Below are 19839 nucleotides of genomic sequence, written 5' to 3'. Positions count from 1 at the left end.
TTGGCCTTGGTTGAACGATAATGAGGCTGTTTTTATTGGAATGTTCTTTGATGCAGCAGTAGGCCTTAAAAATTCCTCATGCTAAGAGACATGCTAAGCTCAGCTAACCTCCTGTCTATTCTCAATCAGACTCCATTTTGTAAGGAGGACAGCCTTATGAGTGCTTTTCACAGGAAATATACTTTATTATATACCTCAGCTACCTGCATGTCTTGTCCATCACTCTTTCAACTAGGAGATTTTCAGTTAAATCCTCAGATAAGCTTTAGATGAAGGTATTTAGCATGATGTGATGGCCGTCCCCCAGACAAGGTAATAGATAATGTGCTGCTTAGTGACAGTGGTGACCCTGGTGATATGACGAGACTGGGCTCCACTGTTGTTAGAAACAGGGGTGAGATAGATACAGTACACGTTGAGGCCTGTCCAATGACAGAGCACCGGTCCCGTGGTGTTGGTTACGTCTTTGCATTTACCAGACGATGGATGCTTCATAACACTCATTTGTTTATCAATCACTTCTTCGCTAAATTCATGTATTTGTTTAGCGTTTTAAACCTCTTCAGGGCTTTGTTAGTACTTCATGTTAACCTTTGGCACTAGGCTCCCTCCAAGAAGACTCTAGCATGGATTAACAGTGAGCTCATTATGTACGTTAGCAGTGCCAGAGCAGTATGTAATGCATGAAAAAGGTCATTTGAATAAGAATCCTTCTTCCAGGATGCATCCCAAATGACGCCCTATACTAACGTAGTGCTCTAACTAGGGAATAGGTTTCCATTTGGGATGCAAAACAATGTTCCTTTCTGGGAAGCCATCATTGTGATCTATGTGTTATGACCTCTCCAAAGGTCCTGGTCCCAGGAAACATCAACAACGCGTTCCTGGATTCGCTCATTCCCGACACGCCGTACTCGATCAGTGTCCTGGCTCTGTATGCCGATGGGGAGGGCTCACCAGTGAAGGGAGACGGCAAAACATGTGAGACTTGAATCCAACTTTGTTGTTTACATTGATACTACTGACTCATGCGACTCTTGTTTACATTGATACTCTCGACTCATGAGTTTTACTAATGCTTCCACACATACTTGCTTATACTATAGTCTACATTCAAATACGCGCACACACACACGTAGCTATATATAGTGGTGGTTACTAGGTCAAATCAAATCAAATGTTATATGTCACATGCTTTGTAAACAACAGGTGTGGACTAACAGTGAAATGCTTACATATAGACCCTCCCCAACAATGGAGAGAGAAAAAAAAATAGAGAAATAATAGAAACACATAATAACAAAAGTAATAGTAAATACACAATGAGTAACGATAACTTGGCTATATACACAGGGTACCTGTCACAAACTTCTTCATCATCCGATGATATAGCGAAATCGTCGTCTGAAAGTGTGGACCAATACGCAGTAGAGTTGGTGTTCATTTTCTTAATTTATTAACGAACGTTGAACACGAGAAAACAAGAAAACAATAAGCACGACAAATGACAGTTTTGCAGGCTCACAAAAACACGCAATGCAAAAACAATCTCCCACAAATCCCAAACACGAACACACCCTAATATATGGGACTCTCAATCAAAGGCAAAGAGAAAACACCTGCCTTCAATTGAGAGTCCCAACCCCAATTAATCAACCATAGAAACACAGACTACCTAGACTAGACATAGAATTACCTAAACATAGATCATAAGCCAAAAACCCTGAAATACTAAATCAAACGCCCTTTTACCAAAACACCACCCTGAACCACATAAAACAAATACCCTCTGCCACATCCTGACCAAACTACAATAACAATTAACCCTTATACTGGCCAGGACGTGACAGTACCAGTACCTAGTTGATATACAGGGGTACGAGGTAATTGTGGTAGATATGTACATATATTATATGATATATTATATGATTAGGCAAGAGGATAGATTATAAACAGTAGCAACAGTGTATGTGCTGAGTCAGAAAAGGGTCAGGGCAGATAGTCTGGGTAGCTATTTGGTTAGCTATTTAACTAAATATTTAGCAGTCATATGGCTTGGGGGTAGAAGCTGTCCTGGGTCCTGTTGGTTCCAGACTTGGTGCATCGGTACCGCTTGCCGTGCGGTTGAGAGAGAAAAGTCTATGGCTTTTGGCTGGAGTCTGACAATTTTTAGGGCATTCCTCTGACACCGCCTGGTATAGAGGTCCTGGGTGGCAGGGAGCTCGGCCCCAGTGATGTACTGGGCAGTACACACTACCCTCTGTAGCACCTTGCGGTCAGATGCCAAGCAGTTGTCATACCGAGTGGTGATGCAGCCAGACAAGATGCTCTCAATGGTGCAGCTGTTTAACATTTTGAGGATCATGTGGTGTGCAGCGTTGCTAGGTACATGTGTTTGAGTGTAACCCAGTATTTTTGCTGTTGCTGTTGCAGTGCCCCGTGTTGGACCTAGGAACCTGCGGGTGTTTGATGCCACCACCAACACTCTGACCATCGTTTGGGACCACGCGGAGGGCCCAGTGCAGCAATACAAGATCGCCTACGCCCCCACCACAGGAGACCCCATCACTGAGTTTGTGAGTTCATAGGTTGGGTCCCAAATGGCACCCATAGGGCTCTGGTCTAAAGTAGTGCACTATATAGGGAATAGGGTGCCATTTGGTGCACATACAGAGTCTTTCTCGACAGACTTTCACGTAGCAGGGAACTTTAAGGTTTACTCGAGCGACGAGTGAGTTCATGACCTAAACATGTCTCTTTTTATATGTGGCTGAGTTGCAAATCAAATACACTCCTCCACACTCCCATGAACTTACTGTTCAACGTGTTACTACTGCCGAAGCGCTGTAGGCCTACATAGTCTTACTTCAGCGTCTGTTTGGTTAACTCCAGCAAATAACTGCTGATTAGTAAGATGAATTAAAGGCTCAGTTAGATCAACATTATCACTGGAAACATTACGTTACATTACGTTGGGTTATTAATGACTTTAAACACAGAGCTGGAGCACTTTAGGGCCGCACAGCAGCGCTGCATAATTATTCCCTAGTAAGCCAACCATTGAGTGACATAACAAATGCTTCTAAACGAGAAAGGTCAGGAGAGCTAACCCTCCAGTGTTCCAAGAGGACGGGGAACTTTCATTAACAGCCTTCTTTTTGCTCTCTGCTGCATTGATGTAGGAGCAAGCCTAGAATTAGTGCATAGCTTCCAAAAGTAATTCCATAATTATGTTCCTTTTTTAATGAACTGACTAAGTTCTCTGTGGTATTTTTCCTCACAGACGGTTGTTCCTGGCAACAGAAACAATGCCATCCTGCAGAACCTGCTTCCTGACACTCCCTACAGCATAACTGTTGAAGCCATCTATGCTGATGGAGCAGGGCCATCTCTGATCGGGCCCGGACGCACAGGTAACGCAGTTAGGAAAAGTGTTCAGGAAGTGTTCAGTGTAGTATACTGTACACCTGGTCGGTCTAGCTAGCTGGACAGAATTTCCAAGCCTGATGAGCTGAGCTGGGAGTGAGAACTGGAAAATACTTACAAGAGCCATACTATATTCAAACGATTCCAAAAAGATATATTTTGAAGAGTTCGGAAGATTGGGAATTCACAGTAGAGGCAACTGGGAAAGCTCAGCGACTGGTGAACAATTGCCCCGAGTTACACAAACAATAGAAACTTCATGTCTTGGCTTTAAAAGAAGCACCACTGTGGATGGGCCTCGCTCCAATGGGTTGTCACCACCCACCCACGCAAACAAACCTACCCACTACCCAGTTCAGCTCCCTCAGCAAGACTGAAAAAATCTATCCAGTCTAAACACATGTATTACTCATAATAGTCTTCATAAACTGAGGAGGAGGAAAAACAACAGTGGCTGCTGTCGACTTGTAGCCCAGGATATGCTGTGGTAATGTGGTGACTTACTGCACTGGGGGCTAGCTATTCTGGAAATGGGGTTATAGCCTCACTTGTTGTTGGCAGTAATTGCCGTCTGATTGAATGTTGACATGTGTCTGCTCTCTCTGCTGTTGCTGTGCCTCTGTTATAGTCGGCCTGCTGGAGCCCTTGAGCCTGCGCGTCTCAGACGAGTGGTACACCCGCTTCCGTGTGGCCTGGGACCCCTCTCCGTCTCCAGTGCTCGGATACAAGCTGGTCTACACGCCTGCGGGTGAGATAACGTCAGACTCTGGGCCACGTCTGTGCAATCATGAGAAGGGACCCATAACACCCTGAGTTACAAGACTTCTCAGTATCATGCTTTGTCATGCAGGGTTTTATATTTCATTGTCCATATCAACCAGCCACACTTTCTAGTACAAAGCCAAAGTTTATTAACAACAATGAATAAGTAATGATGCAGAATAATTTTCATGAAATCTAAGGGCCATACCTTGACATTTCAATTGAGATGATTTCGGGTTTATAGCAGACCGCTCCTCTCCTCTCCGTATGAGTTTGTGTTGTAGTGTTACTGTTGTAAAGTAGTTTGTGTTGTGTTTTGCCTGCAGAAGAAGATCAGAGTAAGAGCTTGGATGTATTTGTGGGTGACGTGACCTCATACACCCTCCAGAACCTGCTCCCTGGCACCACCTACGATGTCAAAGTGTTTGCCCAGTATGGGGCTGGCATGAGTGGGGCCCTCGAAGGACAGGGAACAACACGTATGTGTTTGAATAACAGAAATATCCCCTTGCTTGAACATCAATGCTAACCTGAAGACATGCTTAGTCCCAAATAGCACCCTATTCCCTACATAGTGTACTACTTTTGACCAGGGTCCACTGTAAGCCTCAGTCTTGAAGTCAGTCTGATATCTTCTTCTTGTGTTCTGCTCCACAGTCTACCTGAACGTCACCAACATCGAGACCTACAACGTTGGCTTCGACAAGTTCTGCATCAAGTGGAGTCCTCACAGGGCTGCCACTTCCTACAGGATCAAGCTCAACCCTCTGGACCGTAAGTCTCAATCTTAAAGCCATAATCCTGAATTCCTGTTTCAGCCAAACATTAATCGCAGATTTCACCTTTAAGCTTGGATAGACGAGACATTTCTTCTACCCTGAAAAATTGCTGCATTCCAATTGAGTATATGCTTCCTTTTATGTAAAAAATCTGAAGCCACAAAGGAGAATGTTGAAGGGACATCAACACATGATGTATTTGTCAGTCACTAGTCAGAGATGCTATAGATTCTCCACGGATCAGAGCCACACCCTCTTCTGTGTTCAGAACATTGAAATGGCACTGTGCTGCGTGTTGAGATTCAGTCTAGACATTCACACGACTGTTTATCCTTAGCCCTCCCCTGTGTTTATCCCTCGAAGGAGAATGCATGATGTGGCGTTTTCTGAATGCATACGTCCACCAAATTTTAATTGTATCGCTGACTGAATAGAGGACATCCTTTTAATTACTGTCTGCCTTTGAATCAATCTGTTTCATATTCACACATAGAACCAGGGTATAAACTGTTAAAAACAGGAAGCAGTATCGCAAGGATTTAAATATTGACATGATAGTCATTACCCATGACACATTTCCAAACGAAAGCAGGCTTTGCTTGTGTGAGAAGACAGCTGCTGCAGAAAGCACTCCCCGAAGGTAAACAGTCCCCATCTTTTGAGAAGCTAGCAACCTTTTAAAGATGCTTCAGACATAGACAGAGGCAATGGTTTGTCTGAAGTGGAATGCAAACAGTGGTGGAGGAGCGAGGATCATGGCAAACGTCTCTGACCAAAAATGACTAAGAAATGACTATGGGAGCCTTAAACAGAAAGGGGTCAGCCTAGGAGAGGTGAATGAGGGGATAATTCCACTTTATAAGGCCATTGTCTTGGTCTCATGGTTCATTTGACCCCCCCAAAAAACATTCTCAAAATATTTCTGCATTTTCCCCAAAACAATTCATATTGAATTACATGTGTAAAGTGATAACACAGATATTACATGTATTTTGACATTATTGTTTAACCGCAGAACTGTCAAATAACCCCAGCTGAATGGCATTAACTCTGGTTTGCGTACTCAGAGAAGACCTGTGATTTTTATGAGGAGCAACGTTTCAAGCAGCAGCCTCAGCACTCAACACATGTCAACATGTTTCTCTTCTCAACACATGTCAACATGTTTCTCTTCTCAACACATGTCAACATGTTTCTCTTCTCAACACATGTCAACATGTTTCTCTTCTCAACACATGTCAACATGTTTCTCTTCTCAACACATGTCAACATGTTTCTCTTCTCAACACATGTCAACATGTTTCTCTTCTCAACACATGTCAACATGTTTCTCTTCTCAACACATGTCAACATGTTTCTCTTCTCAACACGTCAACATGTTTCTCTTCTCAACACATGTCAACACGTTTCTCTTCTCAACACATGTCAACATGTCTCATATTTGTCTTTGTGCTGTCTCTGTCTAGCCTCCAGTAAAGGTCAGCAGGAGATCACCATCACTGCAGCTCAGAGCCAGTACTGCTTCGAGGGTCTCTCCCCGGACGCTCTCTACAGCGCCACCGTGTTCGTTCAGACCCCCAACTTGGAGGGCCCCGGAGTCAGCACCAAGGAGAGAACCCGTGAGTATCGAAAGTCTTCAAAATGTTACTTTAAGTGTTGTTTTGTGAATTGTCCATTCTTGTCTATTTTGACTGATTGTTATCTCTTTGTCAAAGTGGTCAAGCCTACTGAAGCGCCAACACAACCCCCCACTCCTCCACCACCTCCTACCATCCCCCCTGCATGGGCAGGTAAGCAGAAATGGCACCATATCCACCACATCCATAAAGCCACAGAACCACACGGAACCAATCATAACCCAACGGAACCATACAGAACCACACTGAACCACACAGAACCATACAGAACCACACAGAACCACACAGAATCATACAGAAACACACAGAACCATACAGAACCACACATAACCACACAGCACTGCATCCACCAATGCTATGGAATATTTGAGCTTCAAACCAGCTGTAAGCTTAAAAGACATCCGAATGGTTTTATTTGTGTGTTTTTAGTGCCATCAGAATGGTTTTATTTGTGTGTGTTTTAGTGCCATCCGAATGGTTTTATTTGTGTGTGTTTTTAGTGCCATCAGAATGGTTTTATTTGTGTGTGTTTTTAGTGCCATCAGAATGCTTTTATTTGTGTGTGTTTTTAGTGCCATCAGAATTTTTTTATTTGTGTGTGTTTTTAGTGCCATCCGAATGGTTTTATTTGTGTGTGTTTTTAGTGCCATCAGAATGGTTTTATTTGTGTGTGTTTTTAGTGCCATCCGAATGGTTTTATTTGTGTGTGTTTTTAGTGCCATCCGAATGGTTTTATTTGTGTGTGTTTTTAGTGCTATCAGAATGGTTTTATTTGTGTGTGTTTTTAGTGCTATCAGAATGGTTTTATTTGTGTGTGTTTTTAGTGCCATCAGAATGGTTTTATTTGTGTGTGTTTTTAGTGCCATCCAAATGGTTTTATTTGTGTGTGTTTTTAGTGCCATCAGAATGGTTTTATTTGTGTGTGTTTTTAGTGCCATCCAAATGGTTTTATTTGTGTGTGTTTTTAGTGCCATCCAAATGGTTTTATTTGTGTGTGTTTTTAGTGCCATCAGAATGGTTTTATTTGTGTGTGTTTTAGTGCCATCCGAATGGTTTTATTTGTGTGTGTTTTTAGTGCCATCCAAATGGTTTTATTTGTGTGTGTTTTTCGTGCCATCAGAATGGTTTTATTTGTGTTTTTAGTGCCATTAGGTGAAAGTAATAAAAAGGCAGGTTTAGAGAATATGCAAAACACTCAACATCTCATTATTTGGCAGAAGCAGAGACCTGCAGACTTATTTCCTCTAGATCAGAGTTAGTGTTAGTGCCAGTGTTAAACTAATGGCCGCCACATGGTCCACACAGACCCCCAGGGTTTTTCAATGGAACACAACCATTGACTAATGAATAACCTAGGTGTCCAAAGAAGCTGTTTGTTTGATAAGATATTGTGTAAAACTTGTTTATGGACTCAGACTTGGAGCACAGGATTGCGAGAGATAAAAAAAAGGTGCTCTACCACATCAGGCAGACATTATCTTTTGTTTTGCCAACTACTTTTTTTGTACTAAGCGAGAAAGCCATTAAAGAGCAGTTCATTTCCAGCCCTCATGGTGACCAAATGTTTCTTGTTTTGATCATTTTTTTCAGGAAAGTTTGATCAGTTAAACCAATAATTGCTATGTACAGCTTCATTATGTCATTGTTTTCCTCGATGGTTTTGTTTTTGAGATTCCTGCAGACGTTTTTATTTTCTAGGTTGCCCACTCTCTTTCTGATGCCTGGCTGATGCCTGGTGTTCCAGGCAGCTCAGAGTCTGTGGCCTGCCATGGAATCTATGTAGTGCAGTTCATTGAGTTGTTTTTCTTCTGTCTCAGTGTGCAAAGGTGCCAAGGCAGATGTGGTGTTCCTTATTGACGGCTCGTGGAGTATCGGGGAAGAGAGCTTCCGGAAAGTGGTGCAGTTCGTCTTCAGCATGATTGGAGCCTTCGACGTCATCGGATCGACAGGAATGCAGGTGTGTAGTGCTGTAAATAGAGGTATAAATCGTGTTACAATATGCTTTTAAGACTATTATTGTTAGTCAACTTGGTGATAGCTGTTAGTTTTAGCATAACATACTACATAGAATACCAGGTACGCCATGACATCATACTACAACTCCTCGTAATGCTCATGTCTGTTTACTTTGGAAACAGGTGTCGTTCGTTCAGTACAGCGATCAAGCAAAGACAGAGTTCAGACTGAACTCTTACTCGGACAAGGGCAGCGGTCTCGCTGCTCTACAACTCATTCAGTACAGAGGAGGAAACACTAAGACCGGTGAGCCTCTTCCCAAACCCAGCACCCACCAACTAGTCTCAGGTTGTAAACGTTACAATGACACCAACACGTTCCATGAGCCTGGTCCCAGATCGGTGTCTGCTCTTAACAAATCCATTACTGTCACTGGCATGATAATGAGTGACAAGGAGTTGGCATTATGGCACAAACAGACTGGCATTCAGGCTAACATTTCAATGGATGCAAGTCAAACATGCTTATTCTTTATAGATCCATCCACTAAATAGACATTGTTGTCTATACAAAGTTATCCGATATCACACTAATTAAATTGTCATTTTCATTGACCTTTCTTTGTTCTTGATCAGGTGTTGCTCTGAAGCATGTCAAGGAGAAGGTATTTACGTCCGAAAATGGAATGAGGAGGAACGTCCCCAAGGTTGTGGTAGCTGTCACAGACGGTCGTTCTCAGGATGAGGTGAAGAAAAACGCTGCCGCCCTGCAGCATGCTGGTAAGGGTTACTGAGTTTGCTGAACAGGAATCTTCCAGTCAAACCGTCAATCACAACGAGTGTGTTGTTTGTGTTGTTTATCTTGTCATTGAATTATCGACAATCTGTAACTTATTAGAATCATCAATACACATAGTTGGTTATGTGAGTTTATAAACTGGGTGGTTCAAGCCCTGAATGCTGATTGGCCGACAGCCATGGTATATCATGTCGTATACCACCGGTATGACAAAACATACATTTTCACTGCTCTAATTACGTTGGTAACCAGTTTATAATAGCAATAAGGCACCTTGTGTCCAGGCACTCCGCGTTGCGTCGCGCATAAGACCAGCCCTTAGCCGTGGTATATTGGCCATATATATACCACACCTTCTCGGGCCTTATTGCTTAAGTGTGAACATGTTCCTCCTCCAGGTTACAGTGTGTTTGTGGTTGGTGTTGCCGATGTGGATTATGCTGAGCTGCAGAACATTGGGAGCAAGCCAAGCGACAGACACATCTTCGTTGTGGACGACTTCGACGCCTTTGCAACTATCCAAGACAACCTTGTGACCTTCATTTGCGAAACCGCAACATCATGTGAGCTTTTTTGGGTCTTTTGTATTTTGGATAACACTTAAATTAATCGCTAACTGCTAAATAATTTATCTGCTATGAAAATAAATTCTAGAAACAAATTAAACTGTTGCTTATCTTTGATATTATCTTCACAGCTTGTCCCCTGATCTACCTAAATGGATTCACATCACCTGGTAAATATGCTTAGATGATTAATTATGTGCATCCCAAATTAGAACCAACTGCAGAAACAGCATGCATTATTTCCTCATTATTGTATATGAGGAATTTCTTAGAACGCCCTAGAACTTTGTAGAACTTCCTAGAACCTCCTAGAACTTAGTAAGACTTATTTACCTTGTGTTCTAGGCTTCAGGATGCTGGAGGCGTTTAACCTAACAGAGAAGACCTATGGCTATATCAAGGGAGTGTCTATGGAAACTGGTTCCTTCAACAGCTACACAGCCTATAGACTCCATAAGAACTCCTTCCTGACCCAGCCCACCACGTGAGTCTGAGATACCATTGTCTTGGATTAGAAAATTCTGGTATTTTACCACAGGTATTCCAGGTTTGAAAATTCCCGGAATCAGGAGGGAATAATAATCCAACCAACCAGAATTTCTGGATAACCAAGGCATTTTGTGAAAGTTGACAGAATTTTGCAACTCTACCATCGTCTCTGGCTTGGATTGCTCAATTCTACATCTTGTGGTTGTATGTCTGCGCTGTTTTTCTGAGCTAATGGATTTAACGGATAATTGAGTTGCAGCACAAAACCTGCCAGCACTTGCTGTGGATCTCTGGTGAATTACATGTCTTTAAAACATGCTGGAAAACATTATCTCAAAACCCTACTTAGCTGAGCACGATTTGTTAATATGTTCCCTAATCATTCCATATGCTGTGGGTGACCTTGTCATGGCTTGATTGACCTTTGATGGAAAGCAGCACCTAGAGTAGCATTTGATCTGCAGAATAAAAACATCAATACTTTTTTTCATCAATACTTTTTTTCCATTGTAAAAACTGTAAAACCAAGGAATTTGGGGAAAGTTGCTGTACTTTCGCAACCCTAATACTGTTTGTTCAGATTCTAATGATATTCTCAGACTGAAAGCTTGTCTACGCTCAAGTGGAGGAAGACTCAGGAGATGGAGGTCAATGTAGGGAGACAACCGTTAAGAAGTTATATGTTTTCGAACGTTACTTTTTTGTGGGTCCTTTCCATCATGTAAAAACTGTATAAACGTCTGTTTGGCACTTGGATATAGGCCAGGCCACTAACATGACACGTCTTGCCCAACTATGTTCAGACTGACTGTTAGACACCATTCCCCTCTAAACTAGGTCAATAGATTTACGACATCCTGTTAAGTGTTAAGCAGTGATCTGAAGTTCTGGCATATTGTTCAATCTGAAGTTCTGGCATACTGTTTATTTCACTCAGCCCACGTAGCTCAGAGACATCCAACTCCACTGTCTATCTCCTACATCATACATCTCTAAGCGCTTTATCAGCTGCACAGTAGGCCTATCAAATATCCCCGGTCAGCTTAACATTCCACATAGTTTTACCTCTGTTTTTTACTCAAAGGAACAAATTCATCCATATCCCAGTGCTACATAAACATATGGTAATACTGTTTTACCCATTTCATATGTATATACTGTACTGTATTCTAGTGAAATCCTATTGAACTATTTCTGTACATATGCTATTCTATCCACGTATTCTTCAGATATCCATATACTGTCCATAATGTCTATACATCCCATCACATATTTACTGTATATTGATGGTGAGTTGATTTTGTAGTTTTTGAATGGTCAGTCTAATTGTGGGTGTTGCGTGGGGGTTTGAACAGAGAGATCCACCCTGACGGACTACCTCACTCCTATACCATCATCATGATGTTCCGTCTCCTCCCGGACACACCCACTGAGGCCTTCGACATCTGGCAGGTGTCCACCAAGGACGACAAGCCTGAAGTCGGGGTCACCATCGATCGTAAGGCATTCTAGCCTCTTTGACTTGTGCTGAATGGTTGCGGTTGTGGATTTGAAGGGGTTGAGGGTGGAGGGTTACAGTAAGGGTTACAAGAGGTTCCTGGGGCTGTATCCCAAATGGCACCGTATTCCCTACATAGTGGGCCCTGGTTGAAGAAGTGCACTACATAGGGAATAGGGTGCCATTTGGGATGCTGCATAGAGGAAGGATGAAGTAGTGTTCTGTGAGGAGAAGATATCCAGCAGCTGTAGATATCTTTCTGTGGTTCTGTCTGATATCCTCTCATGGGATCAGTGAATGGATTGTAATGGGCTCCAGAGCACAGGGCTGCATTGGTCTCCCTCAGTAACCACACACAGCCTCATCCAACATCCAGCATTCTGTACTAGCTAGCTTCAGCTGGCCTTTATAAAGCCCCAACCATGCTGTTTTATGTTGTAGCTATCACAACGCATATCTGTTTGTGCTTCATGATAAACTATCCATTGATGATGGTGGAGTCCTGTTTCTAGTTTAGGAGCTTTGCATGACACCAAGTCCTAATGTGACGTTGGAGACCTATCTGTAACCTCTTTCTTTCTCTCTCTAATTGTGTTTTTGTCTTTTCAGCTTCTAGCCAAACTATATCGTATTATAACAAGGATACGAGGGGGGAGATCCAGAGGGTCACTTTTGACAATGATCAAGTGAAGAGAATCTTCCATGGAAGCTTCCACAAGGTAAACACCGACTGCTTGTCTGCGTGACTGTTGGGATTGGAGGAATATACTGGGTGTAGTGAAGTAAATGGCTGGATTATATAACATTCTGGGCCTGGCAACTAAGACTGGAGGTGTGGTACACCAATCACAGCTGGCCCCTTTGTTCTTGCGGTAAGCTTGGCATGTCCCGAGGATATACAGACACTGAGAAGGGATACCTGGCATTCCAAATATGTTATATGTTACAGGAGGTGTACCTCCGATACAGCTACAGACATGTGTGCTGCAAAACGATGTTTGCTTAATCAAACAGATGGTCTTTGACTGTAAATTGTAAAAACCCCAATGTCACATGATGCATGGATTGTTGTTATTGATGGTAATCAATACCTCTCAAAGTAATCAAGAGATAAAAGTGGCAATTGATCTTGTAGCAGTTTCTTAGGACATTAAAGCTAATCAAATGGCTGGTTCATGCTAAGCTGAAGTGGTCGTGTTTGGTCCAGGTCCAACTCCACATAGGTTGGAGCTGGATGAAATTCTAATTCCTTGGTTGTTGGTTTCCAATAGGAACTAGTGGGGCAGAGAAATCAGGGGTGTTGCCATATTTGATCACTTGGATTAGCATTAAGTTCAGTCCCTGAGTTGTAGCCTAAAGGAAGAGAGACCACTAAAGACTATAGGCATAGAGTAGTAGACTGTGTATAAAGAGCTATAAAGAAGAACTCCCCTCTGGTACTTACAGGAATGTTTCTAACAGTGGGAATGCGTCCTTCACCATAAGGTCAGAGCAGGGTGCTCATGGGGGCTGTGGAAATGACGTACTGCAGGGGATGGTGGTGTGGACAACCCTATTACACATTTTCACTACAATCTATAAGTCTTTTTGGGGAGACCATTAAGTCACTGCTGGCGCGCGAGTCTGGAAAATATTGGGTCACTGCTATTGCTATTAAACAATTACATCAGAGAGGCAGTGGAATGCGAGGCTAGGGGGAGGTTTTCTCTGTCTGCCTCTTTCTCACAATCACACTCACTCTTTCTCTCTCTTTCTCTTTCCTTTTTGGCACTGCTGCAGTTTCTCTGCCTGGATGTTGGAGGCAGGCCTAGTTTTGCCTCTGGTAGCTAAACACAGGGGAATTCTTGCTGCTGCTGTTGGGGGGGTGACTCTGTTCTGGGGTTTACCCAGTGTTCCAGCAGGGTTGTGTAGGCCTATATGCTGTATCTGTCCCAGTGTTCCAGCACAATTGTGTACATGCTGTATCTGTCCTAGGGTGAGAGCATATGCCAGATAGAGCTGATACTGGCCACAGCTTCAAATTCAAATCAAATCCAATTTTATTGGTCATACACATATATAGCAGATGTTATTGCGGGTGTAGCGAAATGCTTGTGTTTCTAGCTCCAACAGTGCAGTACTATCTAACAATTCACAGCAAAACACACACATCTAAAAGTAAAAGAATGGATTTAAGAAATACAGTACCAGTCAAAAGTCTGGACACACCTACTCATTCCAGGGTTCCTCACCACTTCTACCACCCTCTACATTGTAGAATAATAGCGAAGACATCAAAACCACAAAACAACACTTATGGAACCTTGCAGTAACCAAAAAAGAGCTAAACAAATCAAAATATACTCCACATCTGAGATTCCTCAAAGTAGTCACCCCCTGCCCTGATGACAGCCCTGCACCCTCTTGGCACTCTCCCAACCAGCCTCATGAGGTAGTCACTTGGAATGCATCTCAATTGCCTTGTTAAAAGTACATTTGTGGAATTTCTTTCCTTCTTAAGGTAGGGTTGGTATACAGAAGATAGCCCTATTTGGTAAAAGACCAAGTCCATATTATGGCAAGAACAGCTCAAATAAGCAAAGAGAGGTCAGTCAATCCGGAAAATTTCAAGAACTTTGTGCAGTCGCAAAAACCATCAAGCGATATGATGAAACTGGTTCTCATGAGAACCGCCACATGAAAGGAAGACCTAGAATTAGCTCTGCTGATAAGTTTAACCAATGGCAAAGCCTGTCATGTCTCCTTTAATAGATGGCACATGACAGGAGACTAGGCGGTTTACTGCTCTCACTGGGGACAGGACCTCAACCACACTTCTCACAGTGACTCTCCCAGTCAGACAGACAGACAGACATACAAACAGACAGTAATGAGCTGGGATTGATTAGTGTAAGCGCTTTTCACTTGTAATTTTCTCTTCTGTCAGTGGAGAGGTTGAGTCTTTCTTTTGCAGAGTGGCAAAATGCACATGTCTTTTTAAGAGGCAGATGACCAATAGTTACAGAGCTGTTGACTTGTAGAATCCACTTCTCCATCCCTGCTGCCAGCATATGCAGCATAAACAAACATGATTTAGACAGGCTAGCTTGAACCCAGACTCTCACTCCCTTATTTGATTGATGTCCTGATTAGTTTTTTTAGCCATCTCTGGCAGGATTATGAAAGTGTTGTATGCTGAGGAAGGCTATGGGCTTTCAAACAGCCGGGTTGCACTGCTTCACCGCAAGGCTGATTTACCTCGATCTAATCAGTCAGGAAAGAGCTAACTCAGAGTTTGAATGGTCTTAGTCGTTCTGCCCCTGAACAAGGCAGTTAACTCACTGTTCCTAGGCCGTCATTGAAAATAAGAATTTGTTCTTAACTGACTTGCCTAGTTAAATAAAGGGAAAAAAAATAAAAATTGTTACCGGCGATGATCCAAAACTCCCTAAAATGGGTTTAACAGACGTGCTCTACTCAACAGGACAAATCCTATGAGGATTCTGAAGGAATTCGGAGCCTCCTGTGGGTATATTTGGTTGAAATACAATACCATTCTATCAACAGGCAAAAAAAACAACTCCCTGCTACTACTGTATAAACCTGCTCTAGATGCCCTTCTCGGATGACAGTTTGAGGGCTTGGTTCTCTCACCAGTAACCCTCTCTTTCAACCGAGATTAGGTAAGTTTACAGTAGGTTTAGCAGATCCACAGGATTCAAACTCTAAAGCAGTTACTTAGACCATGATTGATAGTTGTTAGGAATCATGCAAATATTCATGTCCATAAAGATGATAAATTAGTGTTGACATACCCTGACAGCTCGACTATGCTTTTCATCATTCAACATGAACGTATCAAAAGTTTAATTAATTATCGAAAACCATTGTCTTGTGTTTGGATAATACAATAACAGTCTTATGCCTATCATACCAAACAATACTCAAACAAAGGCATATGGATGTCATGGAAGCTTGAGTCAATGAACAAAAGGAAAACCATAAAGATGTAGGATCTTAATTTGATCACCCTGTTGCAGGAGAACTTCCCTGAATGCAGAACATTTAAAACATGTAGTCTATTTTAGGTTTAAAAAGGCTTCTGAAGTTTGAAATTTCCACTTAGAAATTTCAGACTTGATTTTCCCTGTACCATCCCTACAAAAATGTCAATTAATTATTTTCATGCCCTAGTAAATTGGCTCAAATTAAGCTCTTACATCTGTACAGTATATAGTCCAAATGGGTAGAGAACCCTCAAGACGTATGTATGAAGAGGCTAATATGCTTTAGACGATGGTGAGCATGAGGTCCGAGAGAGAGAGGACATAATCATACTTGAACGGTAGAAGGTCTGGCATAGGGAGGTGCTGTGTAATCTGTCCCAGTGACTGACCGGAGGTCAAGGGAAACCCCAACATCTGTAACGTGGCCGTCACGTCAGTGAGCTTAGAGGGAATGCCATTTTTAACTATGCTGCTTGCTGCACACCACGTTTTTACCAAGACAGGGAAACCTTGACCAAGGGTTTACCTTTTGGTCATTATAGCTTCTTGGCATCTCTTTTCTGCAGGTTAAACTGTCTGATTTTTTTATTGGTCACAAAGATATTTGTTGTATTGCTCTGTTTGAATAGCTGGGTCTAACTCAGAGCTGGGCGTTCTTAGAACTTTCTCTGAACGTTACTAAAGTTTTCTTCTTTAATTGTTTTTAAATAACATTCTTACAACATTGGAACGTTTTCTTAATGTTCTCAGAAGAATTTGAGAACCTGACTTTAAATAGAACCATGAGTAAACCTGTAGGAAACGCTATGATGACGTACTGAAGTTGCCACAGAAATTGCCACAGAATAACACATTCTTTAAACTATTTGAGAACATCCCCAATATCAAACCAGTTGGCGAACGTTCATAGAACATTACCAACATTAAAATTAAATATAACCATGTTTGAACATGAAGGAAACCCTCTGTTAAAGTAATGAAATACTAACTAAATAAAGTTTTTTTGTGAAGTTCCTTAACTGTGCTGAGAATGTTTCAAAGCCAAGCAACTATCCTACAGCATTCCCGGAAAGTTGTGGGAAGGTTGTATGTAAAATAACCATAGGATAACCACGCTCTCACCAAGCGCTAAGAAACATATGGTTCTCAGAACGTTATGTGTTAACTGGGCTTAAACTGAACTGGAGACTGTATAGAGCGCCGTCTGATGATGTAATTTCCTCGAGTGGAGTTGATCATTTCTCCAAGTTGCTTTCTTAGGCTATATATTTACCTTATTTACCCGCTCTCTGTCCAAAACAGATTCACAGTTTCCATAAATTGCTGAGCGTGCTCCACTGTCTGTCTACTCGCTCTCCCAGAAGAATCCTGAGATACAAGCTTCCTCCGCTAGTGGTCTGCAAAACATAGCTATACATTTCCAACGATGTTGACCACAATGAATGAAACCGCATGTGGTTGCCAAATCTCTGGGACTGACTCCATGGCTTGGTACAGTAACATGTTGCCTGCTAAGTAAGAATGTGAATGAACTCCACAGAACAGCAGCTAGCCTCTTGGCAGTAGAGGGAGAGAGTAAAAGGGAGCACTTCTTATGGCACACCACAAAACTACATCATCAGAAGATGTGAGGTTGATCTGAGTAAGGAATAGCAACATAATGCATACATGTGAAACATAGCGGTGGAAAGACTCATCCTTGGTGTACACCACATACACTTTAACCCCATCAGCTCTATAAATCATTGAGCAAGCATTTTTTGCTGAAAACATCTGATCTGGTATTTCCTATTGTGTTTTACCACACCAGATTCATTTTACTGATGATATTACATGCTATATGACTAATATATGTAATTAACAGTTAATACATTAGTACAGATGACTTTTTGAACCAGAACCATGTATCTTATCCTGAGAAAACTTTTAGGACACTGTACATCCTTAGAATTTAGTGTTAGCTATCAGAATGTGTTGAAATCGTGTGGCTTTATTTTTCTCTGGTCTACCTCTTTTGGAGGCTATCAGTGATCACCACATCAAGGAGAGGAAATAACACATCCACATACACCCTGTGTCTCTCTGCGCTCTGTTGTCAACCCCAGATAAGCCAATGATTTGCAGAGTTTCAAGATAGAAAGCAGATGGTCCTAGACGAAAGTATGTCCTGGACGAAGAATGTAACAACTCTCAATCTTTTCTCTATACAGCTCCACATCCTTGTTTCCCCCACCAAAGTCAAGCTGAACCTCGACTGCCAAGAGGTGGCGGACAAGGAGATTAAGGAAGCTGGAAACACGTCCACGGACGGCTATCAAGTCCTAGGCAAAATGTCCAAGTCCATTGGCTCCAAGGGGAAAAGTGCAACTGTAAGTGAACTGTCATACAACGTCAAAGCATATGGACCTGCTGCCCTAGCAGCCTACAAGCAAGTCAGTTATAGTACCCATGTGTATCTGAGTGCTGTTATGACAGGAGGAAGCCTTGAAGCTTACTGTCTCCATCATAGTTTACCCCAAGTGGAGTGTGCCTCAGTTATCCCTATCTGATTCTCTGTGGGCTCTCTGTCTGCATGCTCTTAGTTGGTATTTTTGGATGACAAGGAAGTATCAAAGACACATGTAACTAACACTGTTTCACTTTTTTTCTTGTTCCACAGTTCCAGCTCCAGATGTTCGATATTGTGTGCACCCTGGGCTGGACGAGCAGAGACAGATGCTGTGACCTTCCATCTATGGTGAGTAAGAGCAGCCTCAGTGGACCTCCGCTGAAGTTTTCCCTAGGTACAGATCTAGGATCAGCTTCCTCTGCCAGAATCCTAAACATAGCCCATTAGTGGGGGAAATGCAAAATTCATCCCAGATCAGTGTTTAGGGACAACTTCACCCTACATCTGGACCTCCCTGGAGGGGAGAGGCGGGCAGTACAACTTAACAGACGCAAAACAAGCTCTGAGCAGTCTGTTAACATTTTCACTGACCCATCTCCTTAGTTCTCCTGTTGAGCATATGTGTGTGTGTGTGTGTGTGTGTGTGCGTGCGTGTGTGTGTGTTTGTGCACATGCATATTAGACACATGCTTCTAATGCTTGTTGCTTGTCTCATCTTTTAACATTGCAGTAAACAAATGCATACCAAACCCGCATCTCTTAAGGACACACTTACAAAATCCTGAACACATGAAGAAGAAATCTGATTTTCCCAGTGGTCAATTAGTGTGCAGACAGCGAGCTCAGTACATTTCACTTAACCTATGGAAAAGTGATAGCAGCGAAGCATTGCATGATTAGAACTTGACTCTACCAACCCTATGCAGTTGTCCTATCTAATATGTCAAAGACATCGTTGAATGAAAACGTGCCTCAGTACAACGTACATTTCTGGCAGCGGATAAGGAAAGTCATTCAGTCTATATAGAATAGGAAAACTTTAAGCCACCTGTTTTTTCTTCTTAAATTATTCCAACTCTTGGAAGACTCCCATTGGATGTTTGTGAAGCACATGAATTAGGCTGTGCTATAATTGTTTAAATAGCCCAGCTGCAGCTTCAAACGCCTTTTGTCAAGTAGTGTATGTCACTGATTTGCAGTTACCCTGCCTGGTTTCCCCAGAGCCTTGCCATTCGGCGGAGAAGCAATGGCTATCGACTGTAAAGGCATCACAACTATGAACGGCCTTCAACAATACGCACATTAAACAACAAACAGTGCCGAGCTACGAAGACGTTGTCAACAACTCTTGTTACACGTTTCACGTGATGCTTTTACTGTACCACAGGCTCTGGTGTTTTGACCCTGGGTCCTATGCCTCAAAGCCCCTGTTCGACCTCGACTTTCTCACTTTAGTCCCACCAGAGTTATCCATGAACCCGCCTCTGTTTCAACAAGTAAAAGCAGCTTTTGTTTCAAGAGCCCCACGATCACTGTTGCTTGGATACCCAGAA

The 19839-nt window shown here is 42.4% G+C and overlaps 1 protein-coding gene across 9 annotated transcripts in view; it reads left to right on the top strand.

Annotated features, from left to right (window-relative positions):
• LOC106571269 (collagen alpha-1(XII) chain) overlaps positions 1 to 19839 on the top strand; it is a 104379-nt gene that overhangs the window by 74876 nt on the left and 9664 nt on the right. For all 9 annotated transcript variants that reach the window (XM_014144098.2, XM_014144106.2, XM_014144102.2 and 6 more), the window contains 18 exons: positions 852 to 981; positions 2434 to 2576; positions 3284 to 3413; positions 4055 to 4174; positions 4515 to 4667; positions 4846 to 4962; positions 6434 to 6586; positions 6683 to 6757; positions 8422 to 8561; positions 8743 to 8866; positions 9196 to 9339; positions 9757 to 9921; positions 10056 to 10094; positions 10270 to 10408; positions 11769 to 11911; positions 12521 to 12630; positions 18108 to 18266; positions 18557 to 18634. In XM_014144098.2, coding sequence (XP_013999573.2) covers positions 852 to 981; positions 2434 to 2576; positions 3284 to 3413; positions 4055 to 4174; positions 4515 to 4667; positions 4846 to 4962; positions 6434 to 6586; positions 6683 to 6757; positions 8422 to 8561; positions 8743 to 8866; positions 9196 to 9339; positions 9757 to 9921; positions 10056 to 10094; positions 10270 to 10408; positions 11769 to 11911; positions 12521 to 12630; positions 18108 to 18266; positions 18557 to 18634 — 2262 coding nt within the window. The remainder of the gene's footprint in view (positions 1 to 851; positions 982 to 2433; positions 2577 to 3283; positions 3414 to 4054; positions 4175 to 4514; positions 4668 to 4845; positions 4963 to 6433; positions 6587 to 6682; positions 6758 to 8421; positions 8562 to 8742; positions 8867 to 9195; positions 9340 to 9756; positions 9922 to 10055; positions 10095 to 10269; positions 10409 to 11768; positions 11912 to 12520; positions 12631 to 18107; positions 18267 to 18556; positions 18635 to 19839) is intronic.

The sequence above is a fragment of the Salmo salar genome, chromosome ssa15 (genome assembly GCF_905237065.1).
Source record: "Salmo salar chromosome ssa15, Ssal_v3.1, whole genome shotgun sequence".
In the NCBI taxonomy this organism is placed as follows: domain Eukaryota; kingdom Metazoa; phylum Chordata; class Actinopteri; order Salmoniformes; family Salmonidae; genus Salmo; species Salmo salar.
Note: the sequence above shows the minus strand (reverse complement) of the source record. Positions and strands in the feature narration are given on the sequence as shown.